Source organism: Acipenser ruthenus, chromosome 2, assembly GCF_902713425.1.
Source record: "Acipenser ruthenus chromosome 2, fAciRut3.2 maternal haplotype, whole genome shotgun sequence".
Lineage (NCBI taxonomy): Eukaryota > Metazoa > Chordata > Actinopteri > Acipenseriformes > Acipenseridae > Acipenser > Acipenser ruthenus.
This window is the reverse complement of record NC_081190.1, coordinates 79117137-79143074: the sequence shown is the minus strand read 5'-3', so window position 1 is coordinate 79143074 and position 25938 is coordinate 79117137. Positions and strand designations below refer to the sequence as shown.

At 37.4% G+C, this 25938-nt stretch overlaps 1 protein-coding gene across 7 annotated transcripts in view; it reads left to right on the top strand.

Annotated features, from left to right (window-relative positions):
- The window catches only part of LOC117409563 (zinc finger protein basonuclin-2-like), a 349521-nt gene that overhangs the window by 222299 nt on the left and 101284 nt on the right, over nucleotides 1-25938 (top strand). For all 7 annotated transcript variants that reach the window (XM_059002013.1, XM_059002016.1, XM_059001981.1 and 4 more), the window contains one exon: nucleotides 17548-19805. In XM_059002013.1, the coding sequence (XP_058857996.1) occupies nucleotides 17548-19805 (2258 nt within the window). The remainder of the gene's footprint in view (nucleotides 1-17547; nucleotides 19806-25938) is intronic.

Sequence of the window (25938 nt, the reverse complement as noted above, 5' to 3'; positions counted from 1 at the left end):
TAGGTTTATAATAAATATATATGCAGCCAAAAAAATGTTTAACAAATAATACAAGGGTAGTACACTTTCTTAAGTAACGTTGTTTTTTATTATTATTTGTGTCAGCAGAATGAGCAGAGAGTATTTTTTGTTTTTTGTTTTTGTTTTTTTGGGGAACCAAATTAGGCAGGCTGTGTTTTAAGACAACCTATAAACTTCATGGAAACCCGGTTTAAGAAAGCTGTATGATATCAGGCCAAATTGGAACTCAGGCACAAACATACTGCCTCCGGTATTTTAATATTAATTATTTTATTTGCATTTGTTCTCAGTCTAAAAGAAAACTACATGGAAACACACTCAACCCTAAACTACTATCACATTTTTTTTATTTTTCCATGTAGATTACCCCACTCTAATCCATATAAACCTAGGTCATTTCCTCCTGTTGATTTCTCTCCAATGTATTTTCCGAAGTACTGGTACCTTCACAGACATTTGTTGGTATTGTATTAAAATAGCATGTCAGCATTGGTGTTTTGTTTAACATATGTCCCTCGCGATGACATTTGTTGTGTTTCTGCTTTTCAGAGTCGCTCTCATACTTCCTAGGTGCTGCTTTGTCAGACATTTACAGGTTCTGATCTGCGTCACGTTCGCGCCGCAGCACACCTGATAAAAGTGGCACGTGACTTGATCGCAGGTCAAGTCATATGATCAGGCAGTCCCTGCTCCTCCAACGCAATACAACTTGGTAAAACAGACATGTTGTTCCGATCCATACAGTCACACACTACTTATTCATTTTTTAGATATTGTATTATAAATTATATATATTTTTGGAGCCCCAGAAAATCTGAGGCCCTGGGCTGCATCCCCTAAAGCCCCTGCGTTAATCCAGCCCTGGAAATGGGGTAGAAAAGCTATTCTGCTGCCTGATCAAATATTGCATAAAGAAAGGTGATTTTATTTTTCAAACTCTTCAGGGGGCTTATGCGATCCCAGTCTGGTGACTAGTCTTTTGCTGTTTCAATTCACAAGGACAAGGGCGAAGATATGTGCTCCCCCAGGGCAGATGAGAAACCCTTGGTAACACGTTATCATTTACAGGGTCAGCCTGGTGGGGGAAAAAAGCTCACTATAGCTGCGGCATATACAAGTCAACACATATCCACAACACCTTAATGTGGTCCTCCATCTAACAAAACTAAGCATAAATGTAATATAAAAAAGTAGCCAGAAGGAACTCAGTTGCAGGAGAGAGCAGTTACTGCTCTGAATTGTTTCTTGCTGGTTATATCTTCAAAATGATTTTCTTTGAACTTGTACTCAAATTTGGTCCTTTCTTTTATTACTACAGCACATTATTGAGTGTTTAAAGTCATGGATGTGTGAACAGAGGAACACGAGGAGCCTTTACTGCCATTACTGTATGGTTATTTAGCAACGCAGATGAGGCCTACTGCAGGCCAGAGAATGTGAGCAGAGCTGAGTGGTAACAAAATTCTGCTCACTGCTCATAATATCCTCGCGCCACTCTATGGTTTCTTCCATTCCTCTTCACTACTTCCCTGCACCAGATAAAATAGGCATGCTCCGCTCCACTCACATGGTATTAATAAAAATAGCCTTTTTTTCCCCCACTGTGTTGCCGATTGCAGATGAAAAGATTTAATGTACATTCAGAAAGGAATACTTATTGTAATCGCATAGTTTGACCCAAGTAAAAAAAAAAAACTAAAAACAGCTATGATCAGCAAAGAAAAAAGCCTACATAAAATGCTCAGAGAAGTTATATAATTCAACTCGAAGACACTTGATCATTATTATTGATAGGAGGCTGTGTGGTCCAGTGGTTAAAGAAAAGGGCTTGTACCAGGAGGTCCCCGGTTCAAATCCCACCTCAGTCACTGACTCATTGTGTGACCCTGAGCAAGTCATTTAACCTCCTTGTGCTCCGTCTTTCGGGTGAGACGTAGTTGTAACTGACTCTGCAGCTGATGCATACTTCACACACCCTAGTCTCTATAAGTCGCCTTGGATAAAGGTGTCTGCTAAATAAACAAATATTATTATTATTATTATTATTATTATTATTTATTTCTTAGCAGATGCCCTTATCCAGGGCGACTTACAATTGTTACAAGAGATCACATTATACATTATTTCACATTATACAGATATCACATTATTTTTACATACAATTACCCATTTATACAGTTGGGTTTTTACTGGAGCAATCTAGGTAAAGTACCTCGCTCAAGGGTACAACAGCAGTGTCCCCCACTGGGGATTGAACCCACAACCCTCCAGTCAAGAGTCCAGAGCCCTAACCACTACTCCACACTGTAATGATAATAATACTGAAAAAATGCGTACATTGAAAATAAAGTAAAAGTCAGGAAATATCATCTTGCAATTAACAGGTTCCTATGGTGTTGTGTACTCACCTATTTTGAACTTTGCATATGTTTCATATCAAATTACCTTTACTGGGCTTGTTTGTATCTGAATATCTCATAGGGAGCTCAAAGCAACCCACGAACACATATGAGTGAGTCTCAACAAGGCTGATGGACCACCCTGTAGTGTATTAACTATCCTTAAGAGTGCAGAGCACTGTATTGGGGCATAAAGTTTAAAAAAACCTTTGTGCAAACTTCATGCATTTAAGAAATATAAAACCGTGCTCAGTTCTTCTCAGTGCTGTGAAAGCGGGCCGGAAATGTCCACTCCACGTTCCCCTCCAGTAACTACCCTGCTCCGCTCCCCCGCTCCATCTCTGCAGCCGTATTCAAAACTGCCAACTCTCCTTTCTCCATCCTCCTAAGGTAAGCCTCACGACCTCTGCCCCCCGGCCCACTCCAGCCCAGTCAATAAAAATCAGCTGTGTCTAGTTTTACCGGCACTCGTTTCAAAACTGATAAAGTCCCTTTTCAGGAAGAAAATAAATGGAAAATGAACTATGTAATAGTTCATTTTGAGCACTTCTCTGGCCCAGAGGACTCTTCCCGGTGAAAGCCATGTGGTTAATTTAGCTCTCGCACTAGCCAGGCTGAGAAGCGCCTGGACATTAAGTAATCTATACTTATTACATCTATCAGTTCTTTCAGCTTGTAATTTGTATTGAAAGATGTATTAGACCTAACACTCGATGCACTGGTAACAGGTTCATTGTGGCATTATACCATAAATTACATTACCAACTCCGTGTAGGATATGAAGGCACCACTTTAGTACCCCGCTGTCTGCTTGTCTATTGAGTTTTTCTGAAGGCTGTTTACATTGTACGTACACTACTTTCAGCAAGGAAGGAAGTGTGCCGAGCAGAATCGGTTTACTGACAGTAACACGAGACAGGCTTAACCAAGATCAATAGTGCTGTGCTGCTAGAGATACCTAAGATTGCATTGCCAAAACAGAGAGAGATAATGTTTCACCTGCCTGGCCTTTTTTTTTTTTTTTGCATTGAAGTGTGTGTGTGTGCACAACAGTTTAGGAGTTTTCTGTGTACAGCTATGGCTAAAAGTTTTGCACCTCTTAGAATTTTAGGATTGAGACATAATTAAAAAAAAAAAAAAAAACTAAATGGACATAATTGTGTCCTTTTATTTAACATGTAATCAAAGAAACTACAAAATGATATCGCAAAAGTCTATTGTACTTTATTTCATGTTAAATTTGAAAATGTCACATTTTTTATTTTTTGTCAGTTTTCCATTAATTATATAACTACACAGCAGTATGTAATTCAATTGCATTATATATATATATATATATATATATATATATATATATATATATATATATATATATATATATATATATATATATATATAATACATGGATGAAGGCTATATTTGCATCCTGAGCCATTTGAAAAAAAGGCATAATACCACAGTAGTGACGTCAAAAAGTGATAATTGCTCTAGAGGAAAATATACTTGAACTTTGACCCATTCGACTCCTCAAGACCATCACTTTCAATTCAAACACAAAATGTCTCGTTTTCAATCACTTGACAACACTCACAGTACAGAAATGCTCATTAATGATCAACAAAATGAGAATATGATAAAAAAAAAAAAGATGTAAAGCTGGTACATTCGTATTTCTGAGAAACTGGAGAAACGGATAACGACATAGGTCTGTACAGCACTGAAACACTACGTTTAAAAAAAAACTTCGGTCTTGTAATTTACGACGTCTCAGAAACCCTAGATGAAATTATTTTCCTGTAACTCACTGAATCCCATCCATTATTCTATATATATATATATATATATATATATATATATATATATATATATATATATATATATTGTCTTCCATTTATCTACAGTAAAAGAGTGGCAGACCAAACTACTGCCGTCACTATATGAGTAACCACCTGGTATTTTACCTTTTTATTTTAATAGAAAGGTGTTTGGTTCTAATGAATTTGGTTTACACTTTAATGATGTAACAATGGTGGTATTTAGATGAATAGACCTCAATGCCCTTTGTGTTTTATTTAAATAATAAAATAACAATAAAACATGCGTATATTTAAATTACAGACACTTACACAAACTGTTAGAAATGTCGTGGTTTTTTCTCCTTAGAATAGACCCCTTTGTGTGTTAATGAATGAAAGAAGATACATAGAAAATAAACTTGTGCACAACAGATATAATCTCCTTGTCCTTGTCAAAAGTCATACCGAACTATACAGAATACCGGTATGTAGATGGATTGGATTAGACAGGTTTTGCTAGCATTGTTGGGCCTACAAGGGCAGCCTGACGTAGACAGATGTACAGTGTGCAGAGTTATAAAATTTAGTTTTGGTTCCAATCTGTCCATGCAGTAAAATAATATAAATAAAAGAAGTGTACCATATTTTATTATAACTAAAAATTCCAGTTTTCAAAAATAAAAGCTCATAACTTGATTTCATACATTGGCTGTTTTTTTGGCAGCTGTCCCAGGCCCAGTATTTGTTACATGTTTTATTCTCCAAGTAATTTGAAGTGGATTACAGAATTAAGATAAGAGAGATAACACTGTTGAATTTATTAAATTTTTAGTGGATAAGACGTCTGAAGTGTGTTTTAATTTATACGACATCGCTGTGTGAACTGTCACAGCTTTTCATTTGGATTCTTTGTTTTCCGGTTTAATTTGCCCGAGTCTGAACCTGAATAAAAAGTGAAATTGTGTATCAAATGCTAAATTTGAGTCGAGAGTGGAGGGAGCTGCGCTAATGGCCTTGCATCTTCCTGGCATTATGTCAATAATGGCTCTAATCACATTAAGTAGAGAGCCCATTAGCTTATTCTTTTTTCTTGCATGCACCATAGCAACTCGGACTGAGCAGTAAAATTATAATGGGATCTCTGTTACACTCTTCACTGTGCAAGAAACAGTGTGTAATATATATATATATATATATATATATATATATATATATATATACACACACATTGATGTGCAAGTGTGTATATAACTATCCATGTGTTCCTAAAGAAAAGTATATTATTAATTTCTTAGCAGACGCCCTTAATAGGGCAACTTACAAGATAGCACATTATTTTTACATACAATTACATACAGCCGCAGTGTCCCCCACCTGGTATTGAACCCACAACCCTCCAGTCAAGAGTCCAGAGCCCTAACCACTACTCCACACTGCTGCCCTTTCAAATGTGGGTCATTCTCTGCTATAGGGGTTTTAAAAGATTGCTATAGAAGTTCCAATCATGTTAAGACTTAACATTTCAAAACGTTTCCTGTGTCTTATAAGGATGGCTTGTTGGAGTTACAGTCACTTATGAGTTATTTAACTTGCAGTGTTGTTACAAATTCTTATAAATTACAGAAAGGAAAGTATTTTTATTGTTTGGTTTATGTGGCCATTGAGTAATATATTTATTATAGTTTTGTTTTTTTTACGTACTGTTCCATTTCAAAGCAACTAGTTGGAATTAAAAAAAAATAATCAGTCTGAAAATAAAAATCTTTGTTGCCAGAAAGTTATATCTCAATAAAGTTAAACACAATCATGTGTTATAAAAATGTTATAAAACTAGAAAGGAGTTTTATTACACTATCCACTGAAACATGAATGAGTTGGAGTTCATTGTTATGGACACAGATAATGTGACCAACAGCCTCTGGCACTCGTCCACATAGCAGACCAGCCATTACAATGACTTGCCTGTTTCAATCAGAGCTGAGCGGCATGTCTAGGCCTGGAGGGTGAAAGGTCACGGGACCTGCTCTGTTGAAAGATGAGTGGGTGATCCTTTCAGGGAGGTGTGGGTTGTTTTTCAACTGCACAGGCTTCAGAGACGTAACACAGGTTGTGATTAATAGTTGTGGCAGAGTGTTAGTGTGCTCAGTGGACACGGTCTGCTGCAGACGTACTCCGGTGACTTCAGTGCCAGGTGCCCTTCTGCTGTTGCTGCTGCTGTTGCATTGACTGCACACACATAACAGAAAGTGAGATCAATTCTCAAAGGGACTTAGGCCTGCAAGTTGCTCTTCACTCCAAATTGATCCAGCCATTTCAAGTACAACTCTTGACACTGGTGTTTTTAAATCTCTGCTTTTGAAACTCCACACATTTTGAAAAGACAGCAAAAGGAATGGTGTCCCATTTGATTAATACAAGGACATATGCCTATTAACCATGCCTGTTACAAGTGGGCTGGTTTACACGTTTATTGGTTTGAAGAAGTGGCCTGCTGTCCAAGGGGGCTGCGTTGAGACCACTAAACTAATTTAATTTGTGACATTAGCCCCCCATTGTTTTATTTATGTATCACCAGTATTAAATATTCACCTATGCCTATTGCTGCAATTAGCCTTTTTTTATCTGAACAGTTACTTGTGTCACGATCATCTGCATTTTCCAAATATTTATATTCTTACATACCGGTATGTAATATCTTATTTTGTGAGTTAGGTACAGTATTGATTCCGTTTGGATCTTTATTTGCCATGCTTACCAATTATTTCAGCAAAGGATTCCTCAAGGAGGTGAGGAAGTGAGATAGGGAACTATATAAATGTTACGCTGTGCTCTGAAGCCAGTGCAACCCTAACATGCTCCCCCATTTCACTTCCTACAATCATCCTTCTGGAATATCTTGTTGGAATAGGTATTAAGCATAGCAAAGCAGAAGCAACAAATAGAGAATATTACAGAGCAGACATAATACGGTATAAAGGTATAAAATAAATATTAAGAAAGTGTATATGATATATAACTTTAAACCATTACTTAAGATGGCCATTTGTTTTTGGTGTTTCCTGCCAAATACTGATCAAGACAAAGCAAATTTCCTTCAAAGCAATGGAAACAAAAAATATTGCACGGAAAACCCTTTTTGACATCACATTTTTCACATAGCTCGCAACCCTGAACAAAAACACAGCAATTTTTATTTGTCTACTAGATATGGTAAGAAAAGAACTGGCTTTGTTTGAAAAAAATAACTCCACTGTAGATTATACACAAAAGCTGCCTGCTTTTCGAGCAAGACATTAAAAGTCAAGCATTCTTATTGTAATGGCACAATATTGCCTTTTCACATGTGCCGTGCTCTCATCCAGTAAAACTAGAGGTTTGACTGGCTGCTGAAAGTAACCTTTCAGCTTTATAGATGGCTTGCTGTCTTCAGCTTTTGACAACTTTGATCTGGGTAAAGCCAACATACTGCATCGCAGAACTCTGGCTGGCCTGTATGCCTTTCACTAAATCATGGACATAAATTAGAATTGCTACATGTGGAATTATGTCTCTGCAAGCTTATAATCACTTAACTCCCACATTGTTCAATACAAGTGAATGGAAGATCCACTTGTATATGCCTGAACAGGTGGTTAACATAGCACAACATTCGCTAGAGATATCAGAGAGTAATGCAAACTGGGGAAAGTCTCGGGCCACCTTGTGCACCCAGTGCCAGTCCCTTTTAACAAGATTTTCAACTTTTGCTGTAGCTTGTTCCAGGTAGACTGACTGTGTGCTCCCACTTTGTGTAGCTGTTACCTGGTTATGGCCGTCTGATTTGATAAGGAAGAATAATGTATTTAATGTGAGTTATTCTATACATCTAAACAAACATACAGTACCAAATCATTGGGCAAGTTTTCTGTGCCTCCCCTTATGGTTTTGTGGCAAAAACTCTGTAGGATTCCTAATGATAAAATATTGTTATACAGGCGATATACTTAGAGGGGTTGTTATTTTTTTTTATTTTAAAATAATGGCACCATAAAAAAATAAACAAGTTAAGTAATGATGATTACTGAACCTTAAAAATCTCCCCTCCTCCTGTCTGCCACCCATCCAACCCAAACAGCCCTGTTTTATAACACAAAGCATTAATATGATTGAACTAATTGTACTTAGACCCAAGCACGTTGGCCTGTTTTGTTTTATCAACAGCAGCTTTCCAGCGATGACAACGCCATAATTTGTTCGTTGTCCTGTCAGCGCAATTTACAAGGCAGCAGCAGCATTAGCAACGGCAGGGTAAATATAGCTGTACAAGATTAATTTATAGTGACACAATAGCAGATACACAGAGCAGAACCCTGCCTATGAGATAAAGTGGACCGGGTGACTTATGCAGTAATTATGGGATAATTGTCATTAACCTCGCAAACAGTAGTTTACACATATTGTTTAAAAGACTTGGGGATGCGTAATGACAAGGTAATCTGTCAAAGTGCTGGGGGAAAATATTAATGAGATTTGTGCTGGGGCCTGGGTTGAAAATATGCAAAAAGAGGCTGCATTAAGCTAATTGGGGGATGAGTGTACACTTGTAAAAGTGCTTCTAATGGCACGTTTGCTGCTCTCCAAGCAACTGAAGCTAATGCTGAGGAGTGGACTACTCAAGTCAAGGCTTCTGGGAAAAGACAGCCTTTGTGTGTGAATGTACATACTGTGTAGGTAAATGTTTAGTGATTGTAAGGAATGTATTAATATGTTCAGTTTATAGTTGTGTGGAGATGTGTACTACATGTATGTGTGTTTGTGAATCAACCCGTGTGATTGTGTGTGCATGCTTTTTATATGTAGACACAAATTAGGTTCATTACCTTTTTAATAGTTGAAGAAAAATAGTTTTATGAAGTATAAAGAACTATTTTTTCAAGTTTGGGTTTGAAAGGGAATACAATTAAAGTTACCTGACATCCATGGAAAACTGGGATTGCCCCAGTTTTCAGCCTCAGTTTTTTTTCCCGGTCTTAAACGGTAACATTGTTAAATAGTCACAGTTTAGCTATTTTATTTTTTAAAACAGTACAGAACTGTAACTGTGTGCTCAGCAAGTTAACAGCAGAATGATGTATTAGGTTTTGTTAGCACCAGGGGTGAAATTCTCAACAAAAAAGTGCAGGTACTCATATGCGCAGACGGGTGTAAACATTTAAAAATTGAGACAATTTGAGAGCCAATGAATAAATACTTTTAAAATGTATACATATCGGTACACAATACATTTATAAATACAAAATAAGCCTTAAAAAATAACTGATCAACAAGGAAGCTGAAAATACTGAAAGCTTTGCATCCTCTGCATGTATCACTCAGTCATGTACTGTAATATAACACTTAAGGTAAACCTTAAATGACAAGCATTAAGAAATATTACACTATGCAGTAGCTGCTGTAGAGAGGGAGTTTTGTTTCAAGATATCCTAAAAAAGAGATGATGTTATAAAAAATTGTATAAAAAAAAAGCTGTGCTATGAAAAAATGATACACAAAGGTGTAAATCAAACAATGCACAATAGGGGCTAATTTTTAATGTAACCACCACTACGACTACTAATAACGTACTTCGCCATTTTAATCTCCATAGTATTCTCTGAAATCATCCCCATACTTTCCAGACCCTGGGTACTCACCTACAACAGGACCTGGCCATGTTACAATAATAGTCTTGGATTAGAACATATATCCCTGTTTCTTTTATTTATTTTGTACTTACTTATCTTTAGTGTGTCGCGTTTTCAGTTTTTATCTTTAAAAAAAGTTTATATGACATATATAAAAATGGGGATAAAATCGTTAAAAAAATCTTAAAAAAAAAAAAAAAAGTTTTTAATTGAAACATCGGTAAAAATTTTGGGGGGGGGGGGAATTATTATTAGTTTATTTAGCAGACACCTTTATCCAAGGCAACTTACAGAGGCTAGGGTGTGTGAACTATGCATCAGCTGCAGAGTCACTTACAATTACGTCTCACCTGAAAGATGGAGCACAAGGAGGTTAAGTGACTTGCTCAGGGACACACAATGAGTCAGTGGCTGAGGTGGGATTTGAACCAGGGACCTGCTGGTTACAAGCCCATTTCTTTAACCACTGGACCACACAGCCTCCTATAATCTCAGTATACACACTTTACATGTAGAATATGATGAGTAGCAGTTCTGGTTTCTGATTAGGTTTAATGACCCCGCATGTCTGATAAAGCACAATCTGTGTAAGTCGAAGCCACATTTTCCTAAGTTATCTGGTATTTTGTGGACGTTTGGGAAGTCGCTGTGCTGACGGAAACAGTATCTACAGAAGGTATGAACATGACATCAGCACAAAACAAGCCAGGTTTACTCGCCTTGAAATCATAAAAATAAAATAAAATTGACAGAACTGAGTGGTGCAAGGAATCACACTGGACATTTCCATCAATGCGTTCCATGTAGGTTTACCAACTAAAGCATCACCATTTTCTGTCAAATATTTACGATTAAGATTGTCGGCGTTAGGCAGTGTTTTAGCTGATGGACAGACAGTACTGTCACACAAAGTCACCAATACATACCTCTGCAATAAACAGTGGCTGTCCAGCAAAGCACAGCGCTCTGACAAACTGCGCTCTCTTTTTAAAGCACATGTAAAAGCCGCATAAATGGATTGCTTGTCTCTCAGTTCACTTCATTCTTTTAGTTTAATGTGTCGCTTATTTTTCAGAATGTTCTTTTATTGTCAGTGTGAACATGTACCTCAATGCAGCAGTATTTGCAGCGCTATGCATCCTCTGCCTCATCTGACCCACTTCTGCTATTTTTGCTTTTTGTACACTTCGAAAACATTCATTTTTCTTTTGAATATTCATAAACTGATTTACATTTTCTCTCCATTCCTCATCCACTAAAAATATAATATTTTCGTGTATTTCAATTTAGTTTTTGATCAAGCTAGTAGTTACGATGCCCAGCAGTTGCCACAATAATCAGAGTTTGATTGGCCAACATAATCAGGTGGTCTTGTGTGTGTGAAGTGACAGAGAACCACAGTTGAACGTTATTTGATTCTCTGACGTGTAAACATCTGCTGTATCCCAAGGATAATAAAATTATCCTTGCTGTATCCACGGATACAGTGTAGGGCTGCTTATTACAATGTTGGAGTCAAAATAAAACAGCATTTTAATCAAGTTATTGTGTATTTCCTAGAAAATAGTACCGGGATAATATTGAATAATAGACAAGAATCAGGTATAAATGAGTAAAAACCGACGTCCAGTTAAAAAAATTATAATAATCGGTAAAATTTGGAATAAACTGGAAACGCAGAACACTACTTTATCTTACAATAGTATGTTCTGTGTGCTCTGTGTTTCAGTGTAGATTAATTCCCATGATTTATTCCAGGAAAAGATTTTTCAGGCAGAAACAGTATAAAAGTAGACTTTTCTATTTGTTTTATCCCTGGTATTGTGGTTTCTGCACAAGAAACAAAGTGGCAAAAGACATATTTTCATAAAGTAATATCATTAGTGTGGTTAACTTCTGCCATTTTTTGATGTACACACAAGTGAAAACTCACATTAACTTAAACAAACTCACATTAACTTAAGTAAACTCTTTAGAATGATTTAGAAAAGGAGGCATTGTACAAAGAAAAAAACACCTCACCGTTTTGGTTTTCGTTTATTAAAGTCCTCATATCAGAAAATACTAGGATCACAACAAAACAAAACGTTGATCACTATACTTAACATGTACCTTGCAAGTTGAGCCAGTGTTTGAAAAGCGTGAAGCACACCTCCATATGTATCCCGATTCTGACTAGCTTACCAAATCTGAAGCAGCACTTTGTTGATCCTGTTTTTTTAATGTTAATCCCTACTGTCCCACACATCTCTTGCCATTTTAGAAAATGTCATGCAAATTCTGGCAATGTGGCAAATCGGTGCAACGCATAACACATTATGATAATTATTTCTAATATTTGTCAACTGTGTAATTTATGGTGAACACTGATGTGGATTTTTGCCTTCAAATTCATGTGCAGCAATGGTCGTTCGAATATTCAGATAGTTTATCTGCTGCACTAAAAAAAGAAAAAATATTACTTCATAATAATGATAATTACTCCACATCGCTGTTTTCACGTTGCACTGCTAAGGTCTTCTCTCGTTGATCAACGAATGAGCACTGACACAAAGCGAAATGGGCGGAGATTTGTGACGCATGCCAAAATAAAATCTGATCAGAATGAAAGCTCACCCAATCAACATAACATCTAGGAAACACAAAAGGCTGTGTTACTAGTTTATTTATAGTGTATGTTTTTTTTTTTTTTTAACTGGAGTCAAGGTGCATAGGAGGGTGAGAGAGACAGAGAGAAGGTTAGCATTGGAAACAGCTTTGTTTTAAACCGAATAGACAGATCAGTAAATGGTTTTGTTCCTGGACAGTATTATTCAACTTATAATTCAGTTGAATTAACCTAATTTGATAAAACTGCTGGTATGTTGCATGTTATTGAATTTATTAAGGTAGTATATTCAATTGCATTTGGTATGTGATTAGGATTTGTCTGGCTGGTTCATCTGAACAGTGATGAAACTGGTTGCTGTATCCTGGACCATCTTAGACATTTATATTTCTGTTCATTGACTCTGTGTGCAAACCATATTCATTTAAATCTAAATGTTGAAGTATGTAAATGATAGGCTCCTTTAAACAACTCCAAATTGTATTTCTTCTTAACAAAACAAAATCAGAATCTGAAAAGATCAAATAAAAGTTAGCCTTAGCTGTTGTTAAAGTTGACTGAACACTGAATACTATCAAAAAAGTTGAAAAAAAATCAAGGCCGCTATTTATCTCTGTTACAGTTATTTGTAGTTGAGTTGGGTTTAATTAAAGACATAAACATATTTGTATGTAAGATGCATTAAAAAAAGTTTCAAGTAAAATTCTCCTTGACTTGTGGCCAATAACAGAACTGCTTTATAAAACTAGTATTGTAAGCTTAAACAAACTGTAAATAATGCCTTTGAAATGCGTGACTTGACATTGAGTTATAAGAGCTGGCAGATACTGATGTTTATAACCAATTCTGTTTGGTAAACATTTGTCATCAGTATTTCTCTTAAACAACTGTTGGTCATTTTTTATATAAATATGAAATTCCTAAGTGTGATCATTAAACAAAGTTATGGTTTTCCAACTTGGTGATTAGAAAGGCAGCTGTATTTGAATATAAATGAAATACTAGCACCAGCTATGTAACCTATTTTGCAGAACATTTTGGGTAAACTGCACACTCACTGAGGGTGTGTTCACACTGTCCGTTTAGAGGGTTTGGTCTGCACTCGGTACGTTTGGTGTGAAGTATGAACAACATAGTCCGGTTGGGAAACAAACCATACCGAGTCCACCTAAAGAGGTGGTCTCAGTCTATTTGGCTAACGAACCGAGTCTGGTTCGCTTGCTAAATTCAATGTGAACAACTGCTGGACTCGGTCCTTTTGCACATAGGAAACAAACTATGCAAGGTAACCTGACTCGGAAGTACACATTTTGTGTGTAGTTTAGTTCATATTCTGAGGAAACAAATAGAGCAAAAAAAATGGATTTGGGAACTACATTAGGGTTACCAGAGATCCCTTGAAAACTGGGATTCTCACAGTTTCAGCCTTAATTTGTTGTCCTGGTCAGAAACAGTAAAATTGTTAATCGTCCCGGTTTTGCTATTGTATTTCTTTTTATTAAGTACTAAACTGCATCAGTGTGCTCTACAAGTTAATAGCAGAGTAATATATTAGGTTGTGTTAGCGCCATTCAAAAATAAAATAAACAATTATATGGATCATTTGTTTCATTATTCTAATTATGTGGATACCATGTGTTTTGACTAGATGACAATATAAAGAAAACAATGAGTAGTTATGATCTGCAATACATCCACCTGATGTTAAATTTGTAAACTATTATTGTGTTATTATATACTGTTATTTTAATGACTTCGGAGTTAATACACCGTCAGTGATTTACAAAAAAAACTCCTAGTTTTCCACTGTGGAAAAATCTGGAGAGTGGGAGAAACTGAAGCTGTGGCAGAAATTTGGTCAGACACCAAAATCCAAGCCGAACTAGAGAAAACTCACAATAATAGTAAAATATACTGGTACTCAGTCTTTTCTTAAAAGTTAATGTATATTGGTATGTGAGCACAGGGATGTGGGTTTGTGTGTGTGTGTGTGGAATAGTGGTTACAGGGAGGCAGTTAAAATCATCCCTGTAAAAAAAAAAAAAAACACATGGGAATGTGGCTGGAGCCGTGAATTGAATACATGATGAAATGATTAATTAAGGCTCCAGCCACAGGTGTATAAATAGGGTGATCACGGGTGAGAAAAGGAATGAGGGTCGGGAGATAAAGCAAAGTAAAACTTATTAAATATAAACAATTGCTACGCGTGCTGGTTATAGACCAGCACGATACTTGTATGGTTTCGTTTGGTGTTTGTTTCGTTTGGTGTTTGGTTTTGTTTGTCTATTTGTTTTGGCCACTGTGCCGTTTTGTTTTGTTTGAAACCTTCATTTAATAAAGAAATGAGCGCATTTGCGTCTCGCACCGCAGAACTTGCCTTTGTTGTGGTTATTACTTCCGGGTCTGATGTCACCACACAAGCCATCATGTGAAGAGTGACATCTAGCAGCATGCAAACAGAAGGTTGATATTTTAGAAAAGAACAGATAAACACAACTGGAAAAACACAGGAAAATACATAAATGAATATAAAGGAAGAGCTGTTGAAATGAGAAACATTTGTGAAAATACTGAACATTAGAGCTAACATCACTTCCCCTTTAATATGTTTATTATATTATACTAGTTTACTTTTTACAGAATTTATACTTAGTTTGGTGGAGAAATACTGTATATGGTGTATATTCCTAAACCTAAATATAAAACAGTCAGTCTATAAGGGGTTCTTTTAGTTACAAAATGAGATAGGCAGAAATATTGTTTAGTACTTGGGTTTTAAAGTAGACTATAAATAAATTTTAGATTTTCCTTAACTGACAAACTCTGTATTATCTGTTGGCTGTGTGATTACTGCTATATGCCATGCGCACATTTTAAACAGAATTGAAGAGAGGATCTTTTTTAAAACACTGATAAAAAAAAATGGCAATGTTAGGTCCAGAGAAGTAGTTGGTGAAGGCAACTATTAAAAATAAAATAAAAAGTTTAGAATATTGTATTTTCTTTCAAAGCATTAATATTCTAGCAGTGTGCCTTTTTTCCACTGAAAAAGAATGCCTACAAAAGAAATTGCCGTATACAGCCAAATTTGAAGTCCTACCTCCAGGCTAAACTGATACTAACAAAATGAAAGTGTAAAATGCTTTTTAATGTATATTTAACAACAAATGCTCCAGTGATTACTGATGCGTTGTCTCTGAAGATTTTTGTTTCTCATATTCTATAGACTTCATGCGTTGAGACAGTATTTGTACACATTTGTAGCTTAGAAATTCATGGTTTTGTGGTGTTAGTTTTACCTCCTAAAGATCAGGAAACTCAGAAACACTCTATCATTCTTAGATCCTGCTGAGCTGAATACAACACACTGGGTTTCCAGTGCTGTCTCTAATTGTTGCTAGTCTATAGCTGCTCCCTGATGCCTCTGTAGTCTCTGCAAGAGGAAGTTCTTTTTCTGAGGCCTTAAATAATATATTTAGTTCATTTTAGGACAAAAAGTATTACAATTGCTATATGTTTCACATTAAAATACTTGAAGCTTTCACACTACCACCCTATGCTTAAATCACCTGTTGCTGCTGTCACACTCTGTACTGTACAATTATCAATGACAAAGGGTAAGTTAGCAGTTCATAATACTTTACCTTCATCCAAGTGGCCAATATGTTACAATGCTATGTCTTTATGAGTTTAATATGCTGCTGCTAAAACAGAAAGAGGACACAGTAAAGTAAGGATATAAGGACATCCCTGGTAATATTCACTATTTCAAAAACATAATTTCAAGCCAACAGTAGCATCCTTTTTAATTAACTATTTACTTTTTTTATGTATGTATGTATGTATGTATGTATGTATGTATGTATGTATGTATGTATGTATGCATGCACTGTATTGTATTTTATATTTGTATGTCTGATTTCACGTAACCTTTGTGCAGTTATTTGCTTGAGCTCAATGCTGATGTCTTATCCATGCCAAGTTACCATTTTCATCATTGCTTTCAGCATAAAGCACTGCACACATTGCAAACATGATAGCAGATAATAATACTATACTTAGTAAGCTGGGAAAGTTAAGTGCTCATTTCCATTATCAGTGATTTTTTTCTTCCTGGACACAGTGCCAATGTAAAGATACAACCTCCTTGATTCTCCAAATTTGGCTTTGCGATCAGCACATCAAAGAACTGAACTAGTAAAATATTGTGGCAGAATTTTTTTTTTTCATACATGTAAAATAAATATTATATATATTAAGCCACTGCTCTGCATCCAAACCAGTATCCCTTCTGTAAATGAACCACAGACTGCTTAATATTTTATTCCGTTCAAGCTGTATGTCCTCTAAACATCATTAACATAAAATGTAAATACTGATTTTCCTCCTTGCTAATGACCATAATGTGAGATAGCAGTCACCTCAGTAGCTGCTTCAAAGGGAAGCTTAAATAACCACAGAACGCCCTTTTGATTTTAGAAGCAGCCCCCCATAAGCCCATAAGGGATAGTTAGTGGTGCAAATGATAACTGAGTCAAATGTAAACACTGCATTCCCATTCAAGATACAGTAAAAAGATTGGTAAAAACACAGGTTTCACCCCAATCTACAGTTAGTCACTGCTGGCAAATTAATCTGTTATACTTTGTTTACTATTCTAATGTCACAGAACGGGGCTGTCCCTATTTACAGAGGGATGCACAGCAAAGACTCACATCTTTGAGAGCTATGCTTGTTAAACAGTTATATTCAAATAGATCATCATTGTAAACACAGCAGGAACTTGATAACAGGAACTTGATAACAGCAGAGCCCCAACTCTGTTCTCTAGCTGTGATTTTAATTACTGCCTTTGCATTACTGATTAAAAGAAAAAAAGTGGAGAAAAGGACAACTTTGCTTTGTGGGTCAGCTTGTTTTAACACTCTCTGCATGTTGCTCCATGAGCCTTATGTTTCATGAGCAGGCAGCAGATCATCTTCAGTCAACTGGTGTAATTATGCAGAATCAATAAATTTTTGTGTTTGTCTTTGTTATTTCTTTGCTATGGCCTGCAGGATACTGCAGGCAAGGTGCTGGACCGCTGGGCCATCATGTCCCGGGAAGAAGAGATTATTACCCTCCAGCAGTTCCTGAGGTTCGGGGAAACCAAATCCATTGTGGAGCTGATGGCAATTCAAGAAAAAGAAGGTCAGGCTGTGACTGTGCAATCTTCAAAGGTAGACTCCGATATCAGGACTTTCATCGAAAGCAACAACCGCACCAGGAGCCCCAGTCTCTTGACGCACTTGGAAAACAGTAACCCTTCCAGTATACACCACTTTGAGAACATCCCCAACAGCCTGGCTTTTCTCCTTCCCTTCCAGTACATCAACCCTGCCTCCGCCCCTTTGCTGGGGCTGCCCCCTAATGGCCTTATGCTAGAACAGCCAGGGCTCAGGCTGCGGGAGCCGAACCTACCGGCCCAGAGCGAGCCCAACGAAAGCAGTGAGTCAGACATCTCTCTCTCGCCATATGTCTGCAATGGCCAGAGCCCCAATCGCAGTGCCCTGAGTAGCATCACCAACATGGTAGAGCCCAAGTCAGAGCCCAGTAGCATTTCCCCTCTACCGCCTCAGCACTCATCCGCTAGCATGAATGACCACAGCCTGGTGAAGACGGAGCAATCCAAGAGCATCTCATCCTCCTTCTCCTCCAAGATGAACCGAATGCGCAGGATGGGTTGCACCTCCCGGAAGGGCCGGGTATGCTGCAATGCCTGTGGGAAGACCTTCTATGACAAAGGTACGCTCAAGATCCATTACAATGCTGTCCACCTGAAGATCAAGCATCGGTGCACCATCGAGGGCTGTAACATGGTCTTCAGCTCCCTGCGCAGCCGCAACCGCCACAGCGCCAACCCCAACCCCCGGCTGCACATGCCAATGCTGAGGAACAACAGGGACAAGGACCTCATCCGCTCCAACTCTGGGTCTGCAACTTCCGTCATCTCCAGCACCAAGAGTAGCCTGACCCTCACAAGCCCTGGGCGTCCCCCCATGGGCTTTACCACCCCTCCCCTAGACACAGTCCTTCAATCGCCACTGCAGAACTCTCTGGTATTCCCCTCTTTGAAGACAGTGCAGTCAGTTCCTCCATTCTACAGAAGTCTAATGACACCAGGAGAGATGGTCAGCCCGTCAGTTTCTCTGCCCACCAGCCCTGTAATGCCCACCCCAACCATGACCAACAGTACCACCGTGTTGATGGACCAGCAACAGATGTCCAACCCCAACCACCTTCCTCTTACCACTGAGACCATGTCAACAGCACACAATGTGGCCCTCCCAAGCAGCCAGGACCCTTACATTGCTGACCCCATGCCCAAGAAAAAGCCTAGAAAGTCCAGCATGCCGGTGAAGATCGAAAAGGAGGTAATCGATGTGGCAGAAGAGTTTGACGAGGAGGATGAGGAGGAAAATGACAATGACGACAGGGCTGTTAACAACCAAGGCTGCCACCATCATCACCCTTACCACCTTCATCATCATCCACATCACCACAGCAACAACATCAACAGCATCAACAGCAACAACAACAACTGTCACCACTCCTCCCAGGACGAGATGAGCCCCGGCCTGGCATTGAAAAGCATGCTGCGTCAGGACCAGGAAGACCTGAGGAGCACAGGTGGCTCTGAGATGCGATGTATGGACAGCTTCACCTCCGAGGACCAGGACCATGAGCGGGACTTTGAGAACGAGTCGGAAACCTCAGAGACCAAGATGTGCTGCGGTGACGAGTCAATGGAAATTGAAGAGCAGCAGCCGCAACGTCACCACCACCACCACCACCACCACCATCATCACCACCAGAATCTGAGCAGCAAAGAGGTATTGAAGCAGGCACATCAGGAGCAGGTGGAGGAGGAGGAGAACCATCTAAGTGAAAAACTGGAGGACAAGCACAACTCCTCCCCTTCCCCACACCAGCCGGTCATTAAGATTAAAGAGGAGCTGGCTGACCCCACCTACGACATGTTCTACATGAGCCAGTACGGGCTGTACAATGGGGGAGGAAGTGCTGTGGCAGCTGCGGCTGCTGCTAGCATGGCAGCCTTGCATGAGACCTTTGTCTCCTCTATGGGCTACGGCGGCAGCCCCCAGAAGTTCTCCTCCTCTGATGGAGACCCCAAGATCTGCTACGTCTGCAAGAAGAGCTTCAAAAGCTCGTACAGTGTCAAGCTGCACTACAAGAACGTGCACCTGAAGGAGATGCATGTCTGCACAGTGGCTGGCTGCAACGCTGCCTTCCCATCGAGAAGAAGCAGAGACAGGTGAGTGCTTTCCCAATCACTTAATGAAATGTATCTTCTTTTCAGCAGGGTTATATCTATGCCGTGTCCGGACAGTGTTAAAAACACTCTTGACCCTGATGACAGAAAAGAAGCAATTTTCCTAAACATAAAAATCAAAAGAGTATCCAAAACCCAGAGTTTTCAAGAAGGTGCTTTTCATTTCCGTCTTATGGAATGGAACACTAATTGATGTCATTGAGAAAGACTTAGAACGTTTGTTGTTGAATTTATTAAGTTTAGTTCTTAGTATGTCTTAGTTTAACACTATTGAATGATTCATAGTTATGGACGATTAAATGGAGCATTCAAGTCACCCATTCCAAATTCTGTTGACAATTAATAAATTACCCATTTGTATATTCAATATTGTTTCAAACAGCCTATTTCTAGTAGATTAGTAGAATGATTGGAAACGTTACAATAATGCACATACAGCATGAAATCACAGTTCATCTGTTCAGTTCAGTTCAGTTCCATTTCAGGCAACCAGGTATCAATTGTATCTGATAATGGGTACCTAATTGATATATATTTAAGCGATAGAGCCCGTCGATGCGGGCTCTACCGTGTTATAGTTGACCACAACTGGAGTTCTGCGTCCCGAGTCGAAGGCGAGGGCGCTAAAGAAAGTCAAGGTCATCTACCACATTAAAATTTAAAATCTATAGTTACCGTGAACTTCTGATATTTCGCCGGTTAACCTTCCACTGAGGAAAATAGTCCCTAACATAATTAGAATAGAAAAACGACATGTACAATTGTTGAATAGTCCATGTAGTATTGAGTCGGACTCAAAACTTGTTGGAGGCAGGGCTTCATTCAAGCTGGCATGGAGTGGATTGGCTGGTGCGGAAACAACTGAAGCAGGGTTTGCCGTTTTTGAGGGAGGGTGTTTGGATCCAGCTGATGACAGAATTGTGGACCAATCGTGTCTTTCCTGTTGATTTGCTGTCCTGTAGCTGCGAATTGAGCCTTCATTACGGTGTCCTATCACAAACATGATTTTGCTTGTCTCTAGACCAGCGTCAGAAAGTATGTTTAAGTAGCTTTCTATGTTATCAGAATAGTTGTAGATTAGAATGTTAAGTGAAAAAGCCAGTATTTATGCGTGTATTGATTTAAAAGTTAATTCACAGTTAAGCACTTCAACGTTCCAGCGGGCATCTATGCAAAATAGGAGCCTACTAGATCTGTAAGCTGATTGGCTGTTCGTACTCAATCGTTTTATATATATTACATACATTTCCTACACAGGTGCATCTGAATACATTAACAAATGCAAACCGAACCACTGCATTTATTAACGGGAAAGGTGAAAGTGCTGAAAAGCACTACCTGCGCCATATTAACACATCTGTACCAGTAATGCATTTCTTTAGCACCCAGTCTGTCATTGCACATGTTGTACCTACTTAAAAAAAGGATACTTTAGGGAAGTTTAGGGAAGAAAGTCCATTTTTAAAATGAGGACAAAAAATATATGCCAATTACCTTTTTATGTACATTTAAACCAATATTTACAATCTCCTTAACCAGACAGTCTCTTGTTCTTAACTATCAAAGTCATCAAGTGACAGAGGCGTCTTAAATAAGCAGTCACCTGTTGTAAAAAGTGTAAGTGTATGTAAGCTAGTTTTGAAGTATCACAAAATATTTGTTGTTCTCAGCTATTTTTGCTTGTGATTTTGTAGTGTATATTACTCTTTCACAATCTGAGTCTAAAAATGGCCTAAAGAATCATTAATAATAGCAAGTGATGTTGCCTGTATCAAAAACAGCTAGACCATCTAAAATAAGGATGACAAAAAAAAGATCTGCAGGCACACGCAACACTAATAGCCCTGTACGTCTTGTACCCCCATACTGACGAATACAACTTCTTAAACAGAACACAAAGTGGTCCGTTTTTACAATGTTCAAATCAAATCAAATCAAATCAAATTTTATTTATATTGTGCCTTTCATGCAAAGCATATCTCGAAGCACTGTATAAGAGTAAAAAGAAAGCAAGATCAAATATAAAAACAATTTGGTATAATATAATTTTAATATAATGTTAAGTTAAAAATGTAAAAAGTTGACTTGAAACCATTAGCCAATGTAGCACTTCATCAGTAGAATTTTAGAAGCACTTTTTTCAATACCTTTTTTTATATCCAGGTACTGACATGTGTTTCTTAATTAGCACAATGTAAATAACAACAGTGTCACCCAGATTGTTTGAAGGGATTAGGAAGTTTAATATTGTTAATTGTCTCTTTTCTGTATTTTTTTAAAAAAAAATACATTTTTGAGAAGGTGCAAATCTTATCACCTGCACCAGCTGTGTGAACAGCAGGGGTGACTAAAAATACATTTCTGAGCTTGTGCTCAATGATGAACCGTACGTTTGACAAGACATTAGGGATGTGATCTGCCTTGGGCCTAAGAATGCTGCTGTCTTACACAGACACACACTGACACGCACAAACACATACATAGATGTGTTGGCACTTCTTCATCATTCGTTCCTGCCAAATTAGAGAAGATAGATCTTTATCAAAAACATTGCCTTCTTGAAAAAAATGTATTAACCTTAGTAATTAATTTAATCTATATTGTGGTTAAAAATACTCCCTCTCAAACTGTTTTTACCTTTTTCCTAGCCACTGTTAATAAAGACACACCTTAAGCGGGCCTTATATAAATATAATATTCAGTTAAGAGTGGTTTGTTTAATTGGTTTTGATATGCCGTCCAAACTGTCTAAATATGTTTTTTAAGTAGAATTATTAAGTTTCTCCCAAGTTATGTGTAAACTGTATTTAATTATGTATTTCTTATTGAATTAAAGTTAGGTACTAAGGTCAGCTGAGCATATTTTCAAAACATAATTTCAGCGTTTTATTAACCCCTATTTAAAAAAAAAAAATATATATATATATATATATATATATATATATATATATATATATATATATATAATTTTTTATTTATTTTTTTTAAAACAAAAGAAAGTCTGTTTAAGCTTACGTTCACTTCTCAAATAGGTACACCGACCTTAGTTTATAAATTGAAGTCCCAGAGACCAATTGGTCACACACTCAAAAATAGGACAGGATTTACTAAAGTCTTTTTAAAAAGATTTTCTTCATTTATTAGTTAAAACATGTTTTTACTAAAAACGAGCAAACAAACAAAAGAATGGTAGAACTACGCATTTCATCACCACAGGTCTTCGTCAGGTTCACAATGATTTCAATTACAGCTGTAGTTACTTATATACACGTACCAATTAAATTAGATAATTCAATTATAATCAAGTAATTTAGCAATTTTCATTTAGCAATTTACAGACATCTCTAAATTGTACAATTTCCATTAGTTTTCAACAATTGAGACTTTCAGCTGTAAGCACTTATACATACATGGACAATTAAAAAGTTTAACTACAAAATTAAGTTATTTAGCACTTTACAAAATTATCCACATTGTTATAATTTTCATACTAAGATCAACATTTAGGGTAATCTACTTCTAATTAATGATGCAAAACTGTGATTCAAATTTCTGCTTCAGCAGATAGAGAGGATACAAACAACTTAGAAACTGAAAAAAATACAATTCTTTAAACCATAATGTTAATTCAGAGATATTGTCTCAAATCCAATGTTTCATTTAGTCCGTAAGGTTCCATAGGTTTTAGTGTAAAAATTCAAAATGATTCTCTTCTTAACAACTGTTTAATTACATTACCACCTCTAAAGGAGATTTTAATCGCTATAAACTTTAAACTTGAAGCAGAGCCATGGATCATGGCTTTGTAATGTCTCGCTATGGCATAATCCATATTGTTATTTCTAAAAATACATTTCTGAGCTTGTGCTCAATGATGAACTGTACGTTTGACAAGACATTAGGGAAGTGATCTGCCTTGGGACTAAGAATCCTGCTGTCTTACACAGACACACACTGACACGCACAAACACATACATAGATGTGTTGGCACTTATTCATCATTCGTCCCTGCCAAATCAAAAATATTGCCTTCTTGAAAAAAATGTATTAACCTTAGTAATTAATTTAATCTATATTGTGGTTAAAAAAACTCATTTCACTCTCTCAAACTGTTTTTACCTTTTTCCTAGCGACTGTTAATAAAGACACATCTTAGCGGGCCTTATATAAATATATTATTCAGTTTTTTGTTTAATTGGTTTATATATTAAAGCACCTATTAATTTTACAAAAACAAACAACTAAGTACATATAACCTTCTGTACTGAGCAGTCTCGATTTGTAATGTTAACATAGGAATGAAGGGTTAATTAAAGACTGGAGTAAATATGGGCCAGTGAGTAGTCTTGCATGGGATTTAGGCCCATACTATTACATGGCTTTAATGACGAGGTTAGGGCCTTGCAGTTTAAAGACGAACATTTTACCATTCAACTAAAGAGCAAGCTCTGTGCGAGAGGTAAGTATGTGTCACGCGGATGTTAGCAGAACACTATTAACTCAGTTGCCGCTAGGAGGAGATCCATTACGCCTTGCAGGAGGTGTTCACTGGACCGCCTTGTGCAGCTTGCTATTAGTCCCTTCTTGCAATAAAATTAAGGGAGCACTTTTGTTCTATGTTTTTTTTATCCCATACAAATGCTATCATTTAGCAGTCCATCTTTTTTATTACTATAACTCGACATTAGCACTCCCTGCTTATATTAGCATTCATTTCCACTGCCGGGTAATGGTATTAAAAAAAAAAAGAAACACTTAACTTCATCAGTGAATGATTGGCATTAAAATCCATGAGACAAAAAAATCCTTGTCCCTGTAATAACTGGTTTAAGCATTTACCATGTTGCTATCTAGTACAGGGAGGAAGGTGTTAACGTCTTGTCTAGTGTACAAAATATCTGTCTTAACAGGTGTCAGGTACAGCATCCCCTATCACCCATAGTGGTAGTCCTAGAATCTTGTTGCCCACCTTCCTTCAATTCAGCAAAGCAGTGATTCAGGCAGGGAACTCACTTTTAAGCTTGATTAAAATCGTAAACATCAAGCATATCAGGCACCTCCATTACCAGACATTCGTCATTCGATTAACAGCAAGTCCAATGATCACCTAGAAAGGGCTTTATATCTTACCTCTATCCATTCGCCCATGTTGTGTGTCAGAGTTCGCCTTCCTTTTTTTTCCGGCTTGATCTAAGGGAGCTATCCTGCCCATGGCTTCCCTACAGTCAGCCTCTCCACTAAATTATGGGCAGGGGTACCTTGAAGGGTCAGGCCAAAGATGTAATGAAAATATGTATAACGTAGTATCGTCTTGTCTAAGCGTTAATAAATATTGTTCTTTCTATCGCATTTCTATAGTTCTTTCTATCGAGTTTTCCTGATTGAATCTGCCGTATTTCTTTGTTGTATGTGTAAATTGTCTTAATAGGTATATATTGATGCTAAAAATAAACTTAAAAATATATTTAGACAAACATTTTGACAAGGGGTATGTAGAGGACCCAATACTCATAAAAACACATGTCTGGAACTTGTTTGCACCAGTAAATGCAAACATTTCATAAGCGTATCAATATTATTATTATTATTTATTTCTTAGCTGACGCCCTTATCCAGGGCGACTTACAATTGTTACAAGATATCACATTATTTTTACATACAAATACCCATTTATACAGTTGGGTTTTAACTGGAGCAATCTAGGTAATGTACCTTGCTCAAGGGTACAGCAGCAGTGTCCCCCACATGGGATTGAACCCACTACCCTCCGGTCAGGAGTCCAGAGCCCTAACCACTACTCCACACTGCTGCCCTATACTATATATACTAATATAGATTGTGGAGAAATTAAAAGGCACTCTAACTACACTGCAAAAGGAATTATGAAGAAAGTAATCGGAATTAAGAAACTGTACATCCCAGAGATTGTTGTAACTGTACCCACTAGTCAGTAATCTACAGGGTACATTTGCAACTGTGTCTTTCATACTGTATGCTAAGGTAAATGGAGATTGAAGAGAGAATGGGAAAATGATGAAAGTGTTAAGAAAATCAATCTGCTAGATTAGTATCAGATCCATTAAATTATCTTCCAGCATTTAGTATGACCACGCAC